At 50.4% G+C, this 20,187-nt stretch overlaps 1 protein-coding gene across 1 annotated transcript in view; it reads right to left on the reverse strand.

The window, feature by feature from the left end:
* The window catches only part of LRCH2 (leucine rich repeats and calponin homology domain containing 2), a 48,525-nt gene extending 35,598 nt beyond the window's left edge, over positions 1–12,927 (reverse strand). Inside the window, exons 1-6 of the mRNA XM_039912435.1 lie at positions 12,888–12,927; positions 12,561–12,725; positions 5,679–5,823; positions 2,304–2,430; positions 258–363; positions 34–170 (exon numbers count right to left, since the gene is read on the reverse strand). Coding sequence (XP_039768369.1) covers positions 34–170; positions 258–363; positions 2,304–2,430; positions 5,679–5,823; positions 12,561–12,725; positions 12,888–12,927 — 720 coding nt within the window. The remainder of the gene's footprint in view (positions 1–33; positions 171–257; positions 364–2,303; positions 2,431–5,678; positions 5,824–12,560; positions 12,726–12,887) is intronic.
* Between the last annotated feature and the right edge of the window lie 7,260 nt (positions 12,928–20,187).

Below are 20,187 nucleotides of genomic sequence, written 5' to 3' on the forward strand. Positions count from 1 at the left end.
AATGGAAGGATGGCAGATGGACAGAATAGCTACCTGTGCTGGTGGTATCTGCATTGGATTATTGTCCAAAATGATGACTTGTAAATGGCGCAGTTTCCTATAACAAATGGGAATTTCGGTCACTTTGTTACAAGAAAAATCCAGCTTGATTAAGGGAAGGTCTCCTAATTCTGTTCAGAGAGAAAAACAATCAATCAAACTTGATCTCACAACTCATCCTTAGAGCACGACGGCCAGGAAGATGGGGAGCAGCTTACCGTCTGGCAGGATGTGGATATTATTTCTTCTTATATTTAGCTCTCTAAGGGACTGCAGTTTTCCTACTTGCTGGGGAAGGACCTGAATTTCATTGCAGCTGACATCCTGAGAAAAAGAGAGTAGGGGAAGAAGGGTTGTTCCCACAAAACTCCCAGGTTCCTCATTTGTCCCACTGTTTTTCTTGGGGCTAGGAAACGTGGTAGTTTTTTTTTTTATAGTATTTGTTAATTGCTTTCTAAATGTCAGGCACTGTACTAAGCACTGGGGTAGATACAAGTTAATCAGGTTGGGCATTGTCTAACAGTCTTAATCCCCATTTTATAAATGAGGTACTGACACAGAGAAGTCAAGTGACTTGCCCAAGGTCACACAGCAGACAAGTAGTGGAGCTGAGATTAGAACCCATGACTTTCTGACCACCTGGGCCCATTGAATGAATGGTTGCTCCCTTGACACCCCTTGTGGGCTTCTACTTTGGCAGGCCCATCCAGCTGTCCCACCACTTGACCCTGAGTGGCCTGGAGGTCTAGGGGTAGGTTCGCATGAGCCCATGGCAGCCTCCACCTGGCTGAGCATCCACAGTGGCCTCCCCAGTTTGGTCCCCCAAAGGCCCGGTCGAGCTCCCACAGCGACCACCCCGGCTCGGTCCACCAAGGGCCCAGCCGAGTATCCACAGAGGCCTCCCCAGCTCGGTCTCCCAAAAGGCCCATCCAAGTGCCCACAGCGGCCTCCCCAGCTTGGTCCCCCCAGGGCCATTGGGAAGGGTTCAAATCCTATGGGGTCTCTGTTCATTCATTCATTCGATAGTATTTATTGAGAGCTTACTATGTGCAGAGCACTGTACTAAGCGCTTGGAATGTACAATTTGGTAACAGATAGAGACAGTCAGGCCTGCCTGTGTCTGCTCGGCCCTGACAGATACTGGATAAGCCTCCAGGACATTGTTGGGGCCAAACATCAGCTCATGGAATGGGGAAACATGTCAGTCACCCCAGGTGGAAGGCTTTGCCTTCCCAAATTGCATCCCTGCCAAGGCTGTGAGTAGGGGACACATAGTAATTGAGGCAGAGCATTAAAGCACCAAACGCTGTGTCCCGGTCACCAGACCACAGAGGCATCAGGGCCTGGGAGCCTAGGGGAGACTCGGTCAGAGCAGAAGGGTGGGGGAGAGGCAGCAGAAATATTATGTTCCAACAGTGGCCCAGTCCAGGCCAGCACTACCAAATGAGAGCATGGGGGGGGTGTCCAGTTCGTGTTTCCCTTTTTCTGACCAAGGGTGTCCAGATTCTCACCCACCCGCTCCCATTTATCACTGGGGACCCCCACAAGCGAGGTTGTGACTGCCCATGATCCTTTCCTGGGGACCTCATACTCTGCCTGGGACCACAGCCACCATTGTCAATAATGAGGAGCGAGCCCCAAGGTCAGGGCCTGGTCAATGCACACAGGCTGTCCGTGGCCCGGTACCTAGAAATGGCAGTGCTGCAAGTCAAACTGGTAGAGGTGGGGACCAACTTCTCTCTGGGAACGACAGGCCAAGTTCGTGATCAAGTGCCTGGACTGAGGCCAGGTCTCCATTTCGAGCAAAACGAGCAGTGCCGTGAGCCTGTCTGGCTGGAGGAGGGGGAGGTGGGGGGAGCAGGGGAGCACCAGGCATGGACTGTGTCACCTCAAAGCCTCCAGGGCCCCAAGGGTGGTCTGCTTGGGCTTCTTTAACCCTCCCCCTAGACCGGGGACTCTGCCCTACTGGTGGACCCACTGGCTCCCCACAGCCTTCCTGAACCACTCCTGCCACCCCTGCCCACAGCAAGAATTTAAAACTATTTCCCTGTGCTGCCTAGGCCTCCACAACCACAGCCCCAGAGCCTGTGCCACAAAGGGGGCGAGGGTGGGAGAGTCAGAACTGGGGGGACAAAGTCAAAACTGAAATGGGATGGACACTTTCAAACGCACTAGGTGCCTCTGGGCGCCACTCGGAGGGTGGGATGTAGTGGATGAGCCGCCCTCCCAATCAGAATACCTGCTCGGTAACACCGTTTACTCACCAGCTCCATTAAGTCTTTCAATTTCCCAATTTCTTCAGGAATAGATACCAGCTTATTATTGCTGACCACCAACACTTTAAGAGGGAGATCAAACAGATATTTTGGCAGTGTTGATAAAAGATTTCGACTGAAAAAGAAGGACACAAAATTAGATGGGTTTCGCCAACTTGGGAAGTCTACCGCTGGGGAAAAGCCAAATCCTGGAGAGGGGAACCCCAAGAACCCCCTGAAGGGCCTGCACCCACCCCAACAGGAGACCCCACCATTCCTCTTTGCCAGCCAACTTTTCTCTCCAGCTCTCTCCCATTCATACCTTCCCTGCCCAGAAGAACAATCTCAGGGAATTGGTTATTCTCCTATCCAGGCCAAAAAAGGGAGGGCAGAGTGAATCTTCTATCCCTGTAGGGTGAGATCCTAGTAGGGAAAACACCCCCACTCTCCCAGAGGCCTACAGTGACCTGCTCTTGCATCTTTCTTGTTCCACCACTTGCTTCACCCTGCAGGCTGGATGGCAGGCTGAGCCAGCAAGCTCTCAGCTAGGGAACACTTGCTCATGGCATGTGTCCTTCAAAGGAACCTCTGGAATCAATCAGTAGCATTTATTATTTATAGTATGCAGACCACTGTACTAAGCACTTAGGAGAGTACAATGCAACAGAGTTGGTAGACAGGTAGAGAAGGAGAGAGGTCAGGGCTAGGGGAAGTAGATTTGGGAATCATCTGCATAGAAATAGTAGTTGAACCCTAGGAGCAAATGAGTTCTTCAGTGGAGTGAGTGTAGATGGAGAATAGGATACCCAGAACTGGGCCTTTAGGGACTCCCATACACATTTGGCCCCTCCTTACTCCTCCCTTAGGATGGATTGGAAGCCACTGGATTTGGCAAGAAGAAGGTCACTGGTGATCTTTGAGAGGGTAGTTTTCATGGAGTGAAGGGGGCAAAAGTCAGATAGGATGCAGGTCAAGGAGAGAACTGGAGGAGAGGAAGCAGAGGCAGAGGGTATAAACAACTCCCTCAAGGAGTTTGGAGAGGAATTCCATCATATTTATTGAGCACTTTGTGTGTACACTAAGCTGCGTGGAAGCAGCTGGCTCAGTGTAAAGAAGACAGGCTTGGGAGTCAGAGATCATGGGTTTGAATCCAGCTCTGCCATTTGTCAGCTGTGTGACTGTGGGCAAGTCACTTAACTTCTCTGTGCCTCAGTTACCTCATCTGTAAAATGGGGATTAAGACTGTGAGCCTCACGTGGGACAACCTGATTACCCTGTATCTACCCTAGCGCTTGGAACAGTGCTCTGCACTTAGTAAGGGCTTAACAAATACCAACATTATTATTATTATTACAGAGCACTATACCAAGGGCTTGGGAAAGTATAAAATAACAATAAACAGACACATTCCCTGACCACAACAAGGTGGGAGGGAGATGGGGTGATAACTGGAGGGAGCTGTGCAATCAAGGGAGGGTTTCTTTGGGTAGAGGAGACATGGACATGTTTGAAAGCAGTGGGGAATAAGCCACTGGAAAGTGAATGGTTGAAGATGGCAGTCAGGGAGGAAAGAAAGGAGGGGACAAGCAAAGGGATGAGGTGGGAGGTGCAGGTGGAGGGGTGGATTTTGAGAGGAGGTGGGAGATCGCCTCGAGATACTGCTGGGAAGGAAGGAAGAATTGAAGAATTGGAGAAGGGAGGGACTAGAGAGGAGCAGGGAGATTTTAAGGAGATCACTCCAGATAGTTTCCATTTTATCAATAAATACATGGACAGGTCATTAGGGGCAAGAGATTTAGGGGGAACGTGGGATCTGAGGAGGGAGTTAAATGTCTGAAACATCTGGCACGGGCAGAGGGTTTGGGAGTCAATAAGAATGGCGATAGAAAGTTGCAAGATCACAGAAGGTTACCAACCAATTGCTCAATGTGTGCGGCACCAAAGGGAGTGAGAATTTGATGAGCCAATAAGGAATGGAAAGGGAAAAATGTCTTTGTGATACAAAGGTGGCGCGAGCAGGAAGCATTTTGGACACAGAGCTGTCCTAAGTTTCCATCTTTGTCCTACTGAAAGCACCGTGTTAATGGCCTAAAGAAATGTGACGTCACTGGTCAGCATTAAAATTTAGCCTTTCAGCTGACACACACAATAACTCAAGCGAGCCAGTGTACTGGCTATGGTGAAAACCCCAATAATATCTTGCACCGGGGCTGGCGGCGGGCTCTTCACCATGAGTCATTGCTGAGGACACCGTGACCCAAAATCTGGAGAGCCAAGCACCATGGTGTGGCAAGCCCTGGGAAGACCAGCCAGGTGTCCCTACGTGGAGGCATCCCAAGATCCCCAGGTCCTGTCCCCTTGGATGGTCTTACAATGCTTCTCCCCCAAAGGGGCAGTGAGATACGGCTTGACGAATCAGAGACCAACTTCTATGCAAAAGCACACAAGAGGCAGAGGGGCTGGGTTCTAAGCCCGGCTCCATCACTTGTCTGCTATGTGACCCTAGACAAGTCACTGAACTTCTCTGGGCCTAGATTTCCTCATTTACAAAATGGGGATTCAAAACCTGTTCTCAGTGTGAGCCCCATGTGGGACAGGGTCTGTACCCTGCTTGATTATATTTTATCTACCCCAGAACTTAGAACAGTGTTTGACATACATTAAGTGCTTAAAAAAAATCACAAAAAGAGACACAAATTCATTCACTAGTATTTATTGAGCGCTTACTATGTGCAGAGCACTGTACTAAGTGCTTGGAATGAGCTGCCACCAACTGCAACACACCTCTGGAAGCATATCTTCTATTCCAGTAGCATTGACTGAGCGCCTCTGGAGGATGCGATACTGCAGGAAGTGCCACAACGACCAAGCTCTCAAGACAGTGCTGTGCACACAATAAGCACTCAATAAACACCACGGATGGGCTGACCACCCCTGCAGCCCTTCCCCAAATTCCAGCTGGGGTTTCCCAGGATCATCCCAGACAACCCTGCCATTTTGCTCACTCCCTCCCCCAAGTCTAGAGAAGCAGCATGGCCTAGTGGAGACAGCACGGGTCTGGGAGTCAGAAGGTCATGGGTTCTAATCCCGGCTCCGTCACATATCTGCTAGGTGATCTTGGGCAAGTTACTTCACTTCTCTGGGCCTCAGTTACTTCATCTATAAAATGGGGATTGAGACTGTGAGCTCCACATGGGACAGGGACTGGGTCCAGCCCAGTTTGCTTGTATCCACCCCAGTGTTTAGTACAGAGCTTGTCACATACTAAGTGCTTAACGAATACCAAAATCATTATTATTATTAATGAAAACCAGAGCATGTTCCAGATGGAACCCAGCAGCCTCCAAGGCTCAAAAAACTGTGCCCTCTGACAGGGCTACTCACCTGATATTAAGGTAGGTTAACATCTGCAGATTTCTGATGGTTTCAGGAATGGATTTGATGCAATTGTGGTACAGGTTCAAAGTCTCAAGTGGTGCAAATAACCAAACATCAGGAGGAATTTCAGTGAAGCGATTCCTGGAGAGATCTGAAAAACAAGCATGTCTGAAGCAGACCTGCAGCGAAGTTTAACCAGCAAGAGGACTGTAAGATTTGAGGGGTTCAAATGTTAGGAGCTACATGCCGGAAGAGCTGTTTTCACAGAGGAATTTGTTTGGGAATGTAAAAATCCTGGCTTGGAAAGAGTTTCGACCAAATGTGTTTTGGGGAACGTTGTGTACTTGATGTGACTTGTGAAGTCTAATGAAATCCTGGGTAACCCAAAATGAGAATGATTGAGTTTTGGGCCCCAGTGACCACTGATTAGGTTAGTAACATTGGCTGTTCCCTGGGCATTGCCCATAGACTAGAACCCATTGGATCTACACTCTCTTTTTAACAGAAGAATTGATGAGTTGAAGCAAACCAACAGTGAAAAATTCAAGTACGTACTTTGGAGGTTGTAAAATTCCTATTAGAGCCGGCGGAGTAAGATTCCAGTTTTTCCAGGAATTCCTTCCAGATCTGTGGTCCTGTAGTCAGGGCCAAGAGACACCCTCCCAGAGAAAGCCCTAAGAGATGGGCCCAAGAGGCAGCCTGGAGTGAAGTGAGAAGCGGCGTGGCTCAGTGGAAAGAACCTGGGCTTCGGAGTCAGAGGTCATGGGTTCGACTCCCGGCTCTGACACTTGTCAGCTGTGTGACTGTGGGCAAGTCACTTAACTTCTCTGTGCCTCAATTACCTCATCTGTAAAATGGGGATTAACTGTGAGCCTCCCGTGGGACAATCTGATTACCCTGTATCTACCCCAGCACTTAGAACAGTGCTCTGCACATAGTAAGTCCTTAACAAATACCAACATTATTATTATTATTATTAAGTATGGATGGTGGGGCTGAAGAGAAGTGGGTGCCCAAGTAGGCCTGGAGAGGAGTGCCCAGCAGAAGAGACTGAGCAAGGCAGAGATCCGTTCTGGGCTCGGCCCCTCTTCCTGCCTACCTGCTCATCCGCCTACCTCCTGCCAGACTCTTCCTGAAAGATGGCCCTGATTTCTACTTTGGTCAATTTTGTTTTATGGTAACTGTTTAGCACTTACTATGTGCCTGGCACTATACTAAGTGCTGGAGTAGACACAAGCTATTCAGGTTGGACACAATCCCTGTTCTACATAAGGTTCACAGTCCTAACCCCCATTTTACAGATGAGGTAACTGAGGCACAGAGAAGTGACTTGCCCAAGGTCACACAGCAGACAAGTGACGGACCTGGAATTAGCCAGGATTAGTCAGTGCTTCCACAGTAGGTACTGAGCACCTGTGTGTGCAGTGCACTTTATTGGGCACTGGGGGAGAAGACAACAGTAGTAGACACAATCTCTGCCCTCAAGGGTTTATAATATAGCACGGGAGAGACAAAATAGACTACAGATCAAAGGAAGAAGAGAATGGAAAGGCAAGTATGTGGAAGACTTAGTGTTTTCACTGCAGAGAACTTAAATTGCAGAGTAGGGGAGTGCTATGGGTGTTGTGAGCACTTTGAAGGAGAGGTGGCACAGAAGGCAGGGTGAGAAGCAGTGTTCCCTAGTAGATACAGCAAGAGCCTAGGCGTCCGAAAGACCTGGGTTTTCATCTCACCCCTCTCCCATATACTTGCTGTGTGACTTTGGATGAGGCACTTCACTTCTCTGTGCCTAACTTACCTCAACTGTAAAATGTGGAATAGGACTGTGAGCTCCATGTGGGATATAGACCGTGTCCAACCTGATTATCTTATATCTACCCCGGTGCTTCGTACAGCGCCTGGCACATTAGTAAGCAGTTAAATACCATGAAAAAAGCTGAAGTGGCCGTTGGGAAGATAAGACTTGGGGAGATTAACTTCTAATTGAGGAAGACCTCCTGGAGGAAGTGAACTTTCAGAAGGTGTCTGAACATGGGGAGAACTGCAGTCTGGCGAGCAGGAAGAGGGAGGGGTCTGCAGTCCTTTCCCCAGAAAGGTATACAAGGCAGAGGTGAAGAGACATCAATGGGCCCCTCGGGGGCAACTGTGGGCTTTCCAGCCCAGGGCCAGGGTGGAGGGCTGCTTACTTGGGGGATTGTCAAAGCCAGTGTAGACTCCATGGAAACTTCTCCCAGTCACCATGGGAAAGGCAAGGAGTGCTCAAAGGGCAGAAGGCCAGCAGCTCCATTTCCCAACAAGGGGGTGGAGCTGGGGGCACTAGGTGGTCCATCACTGCTCTAGACCAAATCTGTCAGACAACCAGATCCACCAGAACAGGCCACCTCTGCTCTACACCAAATCCACCAGTGAACCAGATCCAGTAGAGCTGCCAGATTCATTCATTCATTCAATAGTATTTATTGAGCGCTTACTATGTGCAGAGCACTGTACTAAGCACTTGGAATGTTCAAATCGGTAACAGAGACAGTCCCTGCCCTTTGACGGGCTTACAGTCTAATCGGGGGAGACGGACAGACAAGAACAATAGCAATAAATAGAATCAAGGGGATGAACATCTCATTAAAACAATAGCAAATATATAGAATCAAGGTAATGTACATCTCATTAACAAAATAAATAGGGTAATGATCAGCCCATCACAGCTCTAGACCAGATCTGCCAGTGGAGTAGATCAGCCCACTGCAGCTCCAGATAAAATTTGATGGTGGAGCTAACAGGCCAATCGCCACTCTAGGCCAAATCTGCCAGTGGAGCAGATGGTCCCATTGCAGCTTGAGATCAAATCGAAGGTCTCCAGAAGGGCCTTGAGGTTGGAGCAACAAGCCAGGCCAACTGGACCCAGCACTTCCAAAAGGCCAAGCTCAGTCAAATCTTGTCTTCCGGGATCCCTTCCTGGGCACAATCACTAAGGAAACCGGAGTGCAATTACCCCACCCCTCAGAATTATAGCATTGGGGTCCCCAGAATATACAGGGGAGAAGGTAGAGTGTGGTCTCTGCCTCCTTCTCCTGTGCCTTTGCCCTATCCTTCATTCCAGTCCTGTCCTACCCCTTTACACCCACTGCCTCTACTTCCTCTCCTCCAACTCACCCCCTCATTTCCGCTGAAACTGCTTATTCCAAGGTCACGGATGACCTCCTCCTCTCCAAATCCAATGGATACTATCCAACCCTCCTAATTCTCCCCGACCTCTCAGCTGCCTTCGACACTGTTGACCGTCCCCTTCTCCTGGAAACACTATCTAACCTTGGCTTCACTGACACTGTGCTCTCCTGCTTCTCCTCCTATCTCTCTGGTTGCTTTTTCCCATTCTCTTTTACAGAGTCCTCTTCTGCCTCCTATCCTCTGAAAGTAGGGGCCCCTTAAGGCTCAGCTTTAGGTCCTCTTCTATTTTCCATCTACTCCCACTTTCTTGGAAAACCCATCCACGCCCACAGTTTCAACTACTAAATCTACCTCTCCACCCCGCCCTCTCTCCTCTGTAATCTCACATTTTCTCCTGACTTCAGGACATCTCTACCTGGATGTCCCATCAACACCTCAAGTTCAATGTGCCCAAAACTAAACTCATCTTCTCCCCCAATTTCTCTCCTCTCTTTGATTTTTCATCACTGTTGGCACCATTTTGCCTGTCTCACAAGCCCACAACCTTGGCATTATTCTTGACTCATCATCATTTAGTCACCAACCAAATCCTGTCAGTTCTGTCTTACAATGTCTCTAGAATCCACCCCTTCGTCCCCAACGAAACTGCAGTCAAGCTGGTCCAAAAATTGTCATAACGCATCTTGACTACTACAGTCTTCTCACTGGCCTCTCTGCCTCCAGGCTGCCTCTCTCCTCTCCAATCCATACTTCCCTCTACTGCTCAGATCACTTTTCTAAAAACATTTTGTGCACACCTCACAGAGTTCCTTCCAATGGTTGCTCATCCACCTCCACATCAAACAGAAACTTCTCACCTTTAGCTTTAAGTCATTCAATGAGCTCACCTTCTGCTCAACCTCACTTCTCTGCTACTACAACTCAGACCACAGACTTCTCTCCTCTCACCATTCCTCCATCCTATCTCTTTCACTGACCCTTTGCTCACATCCTCCCTCTGGCCTGGAACTTCCTCCCGCTTCACATTAGACAGACCAACACTCTCCCCATCTTCAAAGTCCTACTAAAATAATAATGATAGTATTTGTTAAGTGCTTACTATGTGCCAAGCACTGTTCTAAGCGCTAGGGGGATACAAGGTAATCAGGGTGTCCCACGTGGGGCACGCAGTCTTAATTCCCATTTTACAGATGAGGTAACTGAGGCACAGAGAAGTTAAGTGACTTGCCCAAAGCTGACAAGTGGCAGAGCCGGGATTTGAACCCATGACCTCTGACTTCCAAGCCCATACTCTTTCCACTGAGCCAATCTGCTCCAGGAAACTTCCTTTGCCCAGTTTCTCATCTCCCGACCCCCTATCTCTCCCTTAAGCATTCAAGCCTAGGCCCCCTAAGCACTTCAGTACTCTCACCCCATCTCCAAACCCAGAACACTTTATATACATATTTTTCGTTGCTATCATTATCTGTATTTTATATTAATGCCTGCTTCCCTGGCTAGATTATAAACCCCTTGAGGGCAGGGATTGTGGGTATTCTCCTAAATGCTTAGTATAATGCTGTACACTGAGAAAGGGCACAATAAATAGTATTGATTTAAATCTGTCTACAGCTGAGGACAAAAGTGGGGTTGGTCTATGCTGGTGTAGAAATGCCATCAAGCCATGATTCAGAGGGACCTAAAGTCCAACGCCCCTGCTAGAGTTCACACACCACAGATCTCTTGCAAAGTGACTTCAAACTTGTCCAGGCAAAGAATAGGGTGTGTGTGTGGGGGGGGCGGGGGGGGGGGTGGTGGTATGGTTTTCATTCTCCTTCCTCTTCCTTTTCCCTCCTCCTCATCCTCTTCCTCCTCACTGCCTGTCTGCCTGGCCTAAAAGCACGGTAAAAGAACCGATGCTCACACGGACCATTCACTTGGTTCCTCCTGTTTCAAATTCAACCATCGATCAAATCAACGGTGTTTACTGAACACTTACTCTGTGCAGAACACTGTATTAAGCGCTCGGGAGAGTAGAACGCAACCATGCCACAGACATACTCTCTGCCCACAATGGAAAACGGAGAAGTCCAATGAGGACCTATTGTTCCCGCCTCAGGCCAATAAAAACCCCTTCCTGGCCCAGTGCCAAGCTGCACCCCAAAGCCGACCTCAAATACGAAATTCCGGTACAGGTTTGAAGACCCATAAAAGCCCTCTGTTCTCGACGGGCGCCGGCGCCGGGTCACTTACGGAACTGCCTACGGAGTTGGGGCACGCTACATGAAAAAAATGATTATTCATCTCCTCTCTCCTAATCTTGGGGGCCCTAGCAAGAATGCCAGACGCGGGAAGGCCAAAGTAAGGTTATTCTCAAATCCACCAAAAGCTGAAAAAGACCGAGAAATTTCATTTTTCCCCTGCCCCACGATGAGCCTTGATCTGCTTCGGTGTCAGAAATTAAAACCCACAGAAGTCTCTTTATTGTGTTCACGGAGGGTTTCCATCCCTATGGAGAGGAATGAATTTCCAGTGGATTTAAAATGGCTTAAAAGGAGACGGTCCCAAACAATTCACGCCATTTGCCCGTGGCTTCATTCTGTTTAGCGGATGAGCGGGGGAGGCGCAGAATGGGCCTATCAGATCCACGGATTCCTTTCGGATCCCAAATCGCCGATTAATTCCCTCGGGGGGGGGGAGGGCGGGGGGCGGGCCGTGCCGACCCCGGGCGCCGCTACAACAAAGGCTGGAGGAAAGCAGCACCTGTCGGACCCCTGGGGGCCCACTGAGCTACCCGGCTGGCACATCGGGGACCCCTGCGATACACGGCTGGCAGGCCCACGCCTGGCACATGGGGGACCCAACTGAAATACCCGGCCGGCACAGCACACGGGCCGGAGCGCGCGGTTGGCACACACGAGCCGGGGCGCGCGGTTGGCACACAGGGCTGTCCCGGTCGAGGCCGGTGGCTTTCCACCCGCCCATCTCTCCTTCCAGGCGCCTCCTACAATCACCCCGGAGCTCCCGAAACGGGCAGTCGCCGTTAACCCCCTTTGCGGGTCTGGGGGCGAGCCCCGCCTAGACCCCTAAAAAGCCTTAGGCCTCGTTCAAGCACCTCCACCGAGCCCTGGGCGAGCCGCGGCTGGGAGCGGAGACAAAGCCCGGACCCGGGGGTCCGCCAATGCGGGTGGGCTGGAGGGGTCGTGGGGGGCGGCTGAGCTTAGGCCCGACCCGCAAAGACCCCGCAGGAGCCCAGGGCTCCCCTCCACCCCCATCCCCGGCCGGTAGGGCCCGGCGGTATCCGCGTCCTGACCGTCTCCAGACCCGCCCCCCAGGTCGCCCCCCACCCCAACCACCCACCTGACCATCGCCTGTCCCGACCCCTCTGCACCCCGCTCATCCATCCATTCAATCGTTTTTATTAAGCGCTTACTATGTGCAGAGCACTGTACCAAGCGCTTGGAATGTACAATTGGGCAACAGAGAGAGAGAGAGAGAGACCACCCCGGCCCAATGACGGGCCCCCAGTCTAAACGGGGGAGACGGAGAGCAGAGCAGAACAGGACAAAACAAAACAAGACAACATCATCGAGATGCTGCCTCCGCTGCCCTCCTCCCCGCGGCCTGCATCCCTGCACACCTCCCTCCCCCGCAGCATCGTTGCGTGCCAAGCCCGCAGGCGGCTGGGCATCCCCTCCCTCTGCGTGTCCCCTCCATCCTCCCCGCCCTCCCGGCCCCCCGCACCGGCCTGGGTGGTGTCCGACAGGTCGTAGCCGCCTCCTGCTCCTGCTCCTGCGGGGAAGTCGCGGAGTTTCCTGCCGCTGAGGCTGAGGATGCCCGAGTTGCCGGCCTCCTCCAGGGCCCGGTCCAGGCTGCGGGCGGCTGCGGGGGGCTGCGCGGGGCCGGGGCCTGGCACCGGGGGCGGCGGCGGGGCGGGGGCGGCGGGGGCGGCGGGGGCGGCCGGGCTCCAAGGGGCCCCGCCCCCCGGGAAGGACTGGCCCAACTGGACCGGGACCGGCCCGGGACCCGGCCCCGAAGGACCGGCCCCGCCGCCCAAGCAGACCCCCGCACAGCCGCCCCCGCCGCCGGGGCCGCCCTGACTGGTCGCCATGACCTCGGGACAACTGACCGGCCGGGTCGGACCGGACAGGACCGGGCCGGACCGGGCAGCACCGACAACAACGGCCGCCGCCGCCCCCGCCGGGAGCGGGCAGGCAGGCAGGCAGGCAGGCAGGGAGGGAGGGGGCGGAGGGAAAAGGGGAGAGGGGGAGGGGGACAGGGACAGAGGGAGGGGGGAGCAGTCCGGAGCGCATGCGCCAGCCCCCAGCCAGGCGGGGGGGGGGGGGAGGGGCCGGGGGCGGGGGTCCTGATGGAGGGGAGGTCCCAGCTGGAAGAGGTGATGGGGTGTCCAGGCTCGGGGCCGGTGGTAGGCTGCCTCCTCACCCGCAATCCATCGATACTAGCGATCGAGCGCCCACCCTCAACAACGGTAATCACAACGACGACCATGATGCCATCTGTTAAGCGCTTACTACGTGCCAGGCGCCGTACCGATCGCCGGGGTGGATACAAGCAAGTGGGGTTGGACACAGTCCCTGTCCCCATCTGGGGTCCCAGCCTCCATCCCAATTTTACAGATGAGGGAACTGAGGCCCAGAGAAGGGAGGTGAGTGAGGTAACTGAGGCCCAGAGAAGTGAAGTAACTTGCCCAAGGTCACAGCTGTACTTGTTTTGTTGTGCTCTGTTTTGCTTCGCTGTCTGCCTCCCCCGTTTAGACTGTGAGCCCGTTACTGGGCAGAGGTGGTCTCTATCTGTTGTCGAATTGTACATTCCAAGCTCTTAGTACGGTGCTCTGCAAATAGTAAGCGCTCAGTAAATACTTTTGAATCAATGAATGACAAGTGCAGGGCTGGGATTAGAACCCATGACCTTCATTCAATAGTATTTCATTCAATAGTATTTATTGAAATACTGACTCCCAGGACCGTGCTCTATCCACTACACCACGCTGCTTCTAAACGAGGGGCAAGAGCGTTAGAAGACCCCGGATCCCTACCCCTGAAAAGCCTACAGCCTAAGCAGGAGCCTGGCATGGGACAATGTCATTTTTCTTCCAGCCAGCTCCCACAGGACTGACCTCAGGGGACCATGCATCCCGATTTCGGCAGGACAGTCCGCCCCGTATCCCACTTGGTCCCAAGGGCACAGTTCTCCCTCTAAAGATGGACCAGATCCCCAAAGACCAGCACGACCTGTACCGACTCCCAGCCATAGCAGGGGAGAGGCCTTGGGGGACCTGGCCTCTATTTCAACCTAATCCCCCTCCACCTCTTCGCAGTCTTAGAACACCATAGACCACCACCTTCTCCTGTAAACGTTATCCATCCTCAGCTTCGCACACACTGTCCTCCCCTGGTTCTCCTCCTACTTTAGTGGGCTCCTCCTTTGCCTCCCACCCACTAACTGTTAGGGGTGCCCCAAGGCTCAGTTCTGGGTCACCTTCTATTCTCCATCTACAGTCACTCTCTTGGAGAACTTATTCACTCCCACGGCTTCAACTACCACCTATAAAAGTGGATGACTCCCAAATCTACATCTCCAGCCTGGTTCACTCTCCTTTTCTGCAGTCTTAGTTTCCCCTTGCGTACAGGACATTTCTATTTGGATGTCTCACAAACACCTCAAACTTAAAATGTCCAAAACAGAACTCTTTATCTTTCCACCCAAACCATGTCCTCCCAGTGACTTTTGAGTCACTATAGACAACACCACCACGAGCCCACAACCTTGACATTTTCCTCGACTCATTTCTCTCATTGAACGCACATATTCAATCTATCGTGAAATCCCATTGGTTCTACCTTCACATCTCTAGAATTGGCCCTTTCCACTCCATCCAAACTCCTACCATACTGATGCAAGCACTTATTTTCCACATAGACTTCTGCATCAGCCTTCTTCCCTGATTTCCCTGCCTCCCGTCTCTCCCCACTCTAATCTAATCCTTACTTCCCTTCCAGATCATTTTCCTAAAAAAAAATAAAAATCAGCTCATGACTCCCCACTTCTCAGAAACCTCCAGTGGTTGCCCATCCACCTCTGCATCAGACAGAAACTCCTTACCATCAGCTCTAAGGCACTCTATAAGCTGTCTCCCTCCAATCCTTGTGGTAGACTTTGTTGATCTACCACAATTCAATCTGACCACTCCACTCCTCTAACACGAACACACTTGCTGTACTTCTGCCTTAACTATCCCGTCAAGCTCTTGTCTACATCCTTCCCAGAGTCTGGAAGTCCCTCCCTCTTTTTACCCAACAGTTCACCATGCTCCCCATCTTCAAAACCATCCTAAAATCACATTCCCTTCAGGAGGCCTTCCCTGACTGTCATTATTTCCCCTATGTAACCTCCCCTTTGCATCAACTATGCATTTGGCTCTGTACCCCTTCAGCACTTTGATACCCAACTCAGCCGCCTAGCGTTTATGTACATATCTTCACATTCTACTATTTCTCCTGTTATTTTAGTGCCTGTCTGCTCCTGTAGGTTGCAAAGGTCCCTGTGGACAGGTACCAACAGGTACCACATCTATCAATTGTTCTCTACCGTGTTTTCCCAAGTGCTTAGTACAGTGTTCGGCACACAATAAGCACTCAGTAAATGCCACTGATTGGGGAGGTCAGGATTTGGCCAGCTGGGCAGAAGTGGCAGAGGAGCCAATCAATTAATTGATCAATCATATTTGAGTGCTTACCATGTGCAACGCATTGTACTAGGCACTTGAGAGAATACAATATTGCAGAGCTGGTAGACACATTCTCTATTACTGTATTGTACTTTCCCAGCGCTTAGTACAGTGCTCTGTGCACAGTAAGCGCTCAATAAATATGAGTGAATGAATGAATGTTCCCTGCCCACAGGTGCCTCCAGTCTTCGGGGTGATGATCCTGGCTCTGCTGTCCTACTCCTTTCATCCTATTTGCTCCTTAGACTGAGCGCTCTCTGAGGGCAGGGATCAGGTCTGTCCCTCCATTGCACGATGTCACAGCAGGCCAAGAGCCCTCCCATGCTGGATGTAGTAGAGAAGACATTCAATAAATAGTACTGATTGATTTTCCCTCTTCCTTTCTTTGCTGAGAAGCACTGTGGTCTAGTGGATAGAGCACAGGCCTGGGGTCAGAAGGACCTGGGTTCTAATCCCAACTCCACCACTTCTGTGTGACCTTGGGCAAGTCACTTTACTTATCTGTCCCTCAGTTACCTCATTGGTAAAATGGAGATTAAGACCATAAACCCCATGTGGGATAGGAACTGTGTCCATCTCAACTTGCTTGTATCCATCCCAGCACTTAGTACAGTGCCTGGCACATAGTAAGCACTTAAATACCTATTATTATTATCATTATTTTCTCTCTCCCTTAGTTTCTCCCTCTTGCTTCCTCTAGACTGTAAGCTCCTTATGGGCTGGAAAAGTGTCTACCACTCTATTATACTGAACTCTCCCAAGAACTTCACACAGTGCTCTGCACACACAGTCAGTGGTCAAAAAGTACCACTGACTGATTCTTTCTCTGACTCCACACCCTTTTGACCTTGAGCCTGTCCTATTTTCCAGAGGCAACAGTCATCATGGGTCCTGCACTGGGTATCTGATGGGAGGCAGCTGGCCTGAACTGGACTGGAGATCAGGAGACCTGGGATCTAGTCTCAGCTTGGCCTCTGGCCTGCTATAACCTTGGGCAAGTTATTGAACTTATCGAGGATTCAGTTTCCTCCTCTGTAAAATGGGAATAAGAGCCTTCCTCGCCCTCCCTTATGGACTGTGAGCTTCTTGTGGGACAGGGACTGTATCTGCTTGAATTTTTTATATCCACTCCAGTTTTTAGCCCAGGGTCTCATGATTATCATTCACTTCATGATTTATCTCTCCCTTACTATCTGCTCAGGGTGCCGGTGGAAGTCTTGTCATTCCAATGTCACCAGCTCCAGTGAAAATCCAGAGATAAAGACCTCATAAACCTCCCGCTAGGCTGTAAACTCGTGTGCAGGGAATGCGTGTTTTATGGCTATATTGTACTCTCCCGAGCGCTTAGTACAGTGCTCTGCACACAGTAAGTGCTCAATAAATACGATTGATTGACTGATCACTGACAGCGGCTGAAGACATTTCTATAGATTAGAGAAAAGCTGCCCCAGCCCGGGATTAATGTGATTGCGATAGGAGAAGGAGGCCTCAAGGGGGCGCTGTTGAATCAATCAATTGTATTACTTGAGAGCTCTGTGCAGAGCACTGTACTAAGCGCTTGGGAGAGTACAAAATAACAATAAACAGACACATTCCCTTCCCACAACGAGCTTTCTGCCCACAACAAGCTCACGGACCTGACGGGGAGACAGATATTAATATAAATGTCATTTATGGATGTGTACATAGGTTAAATTTGTGCAAACCCGGCACACTGTCTCTCTCAAACTTTCCTGCGTCTTTAACCAAACCACAGCCCTGCAGCTGTCCCGTCCCGTCCACTGCCGGTGGTGGGGTCAATGCCCCCATTACTCCAGCTGCAAGCACAATTCATTCCCCCCCCTCCCCCCGGGGGTTGGGGTCAATGCCCCCTTACTGCGGCTGCAGGCACAATTCATTCATTCTGCAGATCGTGTAGCACCTCATCTCTTGCCCTGTCCGGCACGACCAGTCCCTGAGGACAGTGGGATGCATGAAAGGTCAGCCTAAGGTCCAGGATGGCAACCTCTTCAACTCCCCCAGACAGGCTTGAGTTTTGAAGGCTCAAGAGACTTCCAACCCAGGAAGAACTCAAGCACGCACATCCACTGCCTGGTCTTCAAACAAGCTACACCTGAGAGACATCACAGATTAATGCTTTGTGAGGAGAGGGAGGCTTCCAGTCCTTTCTCTGCCCCAGGCTTCCTGTGTGACCTCGAACAAGTCACTTACTCTCTCTGAACTGCAGTTTCCCCATCTGCTAACAAGTGATATTAAATCCCTGCCTATCACTATTTTACATAGATATAAAGGGGATAAAATGAGACCACTGATGTGAAAATCCTTTGCAGATTCACAGTTTTAGGATGATTTTTGTCGTTATATTCCAGATTAATACCACTATCAAGAAGAATAAGTAACCAGCCTACACCACCAGTGGATATCCTAATGACTGTGATGGAAAGCAGTTGGAGGCGAAGGCACTGCCAGAAATATTCACTGCAGGCAAGATTGTAAATTTTTGAGGCCAACTGCTGACTCTGTAGCAATCATTCAATTGATCAATCATATTTATTGGTGCTTGCTGTGTGCAGAGTACTGTCCTAAGCAGTAACAGGGTTGGTAGATACCTTCCCTGCCCACAATGTGGCCTAGTGGATAGAGCACAAGCCTGGAGTCAGAAGGACCTGGATTCTAATCCTGACCCCTACCACTTGTCTGCTGTGTAACCTTAGGCAAGTCACTTAACTTCTCCGTGCCTCAGTTACCTCATCTGTACAATGGAAATTGAGACTGTGAGCCCCATGTGGGACAGGGCCTGTGTCCAACCCAATTTGCTTGTATCCAGCCCAGTGCTTAGTACAGTGCCTGGCACACAGTAAGCGCTTAACAAATACCACAATTATTAAGCGCTTAAATACCATAACCCTCCCCCCACCCCCAAAAAAGTACATTTCCAAGTTCTCAGCACAGTACTGCACCCAGTAGAGGATTAGGTATATACAACTGATTGGTCAGCCGATGGACTGATGGGAGGGAGGGAGGGATGGAGGCAGGTAGGCAATCGGGCAGACTCATTCCTAAGGTCAACACCAGCAGATCTGGGAAGCCCTGGGCAGCAGCTGGACGTTCTTCGCCAAGGTTGAGGTCAGGCCTGGTGAGAACAAGCTGGCAAAGCCTAGATGACCCCATCAAAAGCCAGTGCATGTGGGAATGGGCACTAACTTTGACTGTTCCTCAATCTCTCTCTCACCCACCAGCAACCCTTGCTCACTCCTTTCCTCCTGGTTGGAATTCCCTCACCATTCACAGCTGACAGACCACCACTCTCTGTACCTTCAAAGCCCTGCTAAAATCACATTTCCTCCAAGAGGTCTTCCCTGACTACCTCATCTTCCAACACTATTCTTCCTTCCTTCTGTGTCACTTATGTATTTGAGTCTATACCCTCTAAGCACCTTGGTATTCACCCCTCTCCTACCCCTATAGCACTTGTGTATATTTAAAAATTATGGTATTTGTTAAGCGCTTACTATGTGCAAAGCACTGTTCTAAGCGCTGGGGTTGTTACAAGGTAATCAGCTTGTCCTTTGTGGGGCTCACAGTCTTAAGCCCCCTTTTACAGATGAGGTAACTGAAGCACAGAGAAATAAAGTGACTTGCCCAAAGTCACACAGCTGCCAAGTGGCAGAGCTGGGATTACTCAGTTACTTCTCGAGATGTAATTTAGTGTACTATTGGTCATAATAATAAAACTGTGGTGTTTGGTTAACACTTATCAAGGGCCAGTCACCATACTAAGCGCTGTGGTAGATTCAAGATAATCAGGTCAGACACAGTCCCTGTCACAGTCTAAAAGGTTTGCAGTCTAAGGGGCAGGTAGAATAGGTATTTAATCTCCATTTTGCAGATGAGGAAAGAGGCACAGAGAGGTTAAGGAACTTGCCCAAAGTCACATAGCAGGCAAGTACCAGAGTCGAGATTGGGCATGGCATGGGCATGGGTTCTTTCCACAAGGCCATGTTGCTTCTCAATGTCTGTCTCCACTGCTAGATTGTAAAATCCTTGAAGGCACAGATCAATGGCATTTATTGAGTGCTTACTGTGTGCAGAGCACTGTACTAAGTGCTTGGACCCTAACTACTTACTCTATTGTACTGTTCTTCTAGACTGAAAGCCCTTCTAAACCATAAACTCCTTATGGGCAGGTAATGTGTCTATCAATTCTGTTGTATTGAACTCTCCCAAGTGCTTAGTACAATGTTCTGCATACAGTAAGCACTCCATAAGTACCAGTGATTGATTGATTAGTACAGTGTTCCTCAATTCATCAATGGACACGTTTGTGACCTTGTTTCCCAGACTTTGTGATCAGTCAATGTTGTTAGAGAGAAAACATCCAAATCCCAAGGCTGGCTACCAGGTGGAATGGAGAGGAGGGGTCAAGTGACTGTTCAGATATCTCCGCTGTAATCCTTGCTCCTGCCTGTATTGTACTCTCCCAAGCTCCTAGTACAGTGCTCTGCACACAGTAAGTGCTCAATATATTTGACTGATTGAGAGATGGAGAGAGGAGGCAAAGGCCCACCTGAACAATTCAGATGGAAGAGAGAAGAAGCGTGGCTGAGAAGCAGCAAGGCTTAG

This window comes from Ornithorhynchus anatinus, chromosome 6 (genome assembly GCF_004115215.2).
Source record: "Ornithorhynchus anatinus isolate Pmale09 chromosome 6, mOrnAna1.pri.v4, whole genome shotgun sequence".
Lineage (NCBI taxonomy): Eukaryota > Metazoa > Chordata > Mammalia > Monotremata > Ornithorhynchidae > Ornithorhynchus > Ornithorhynchus anatinus.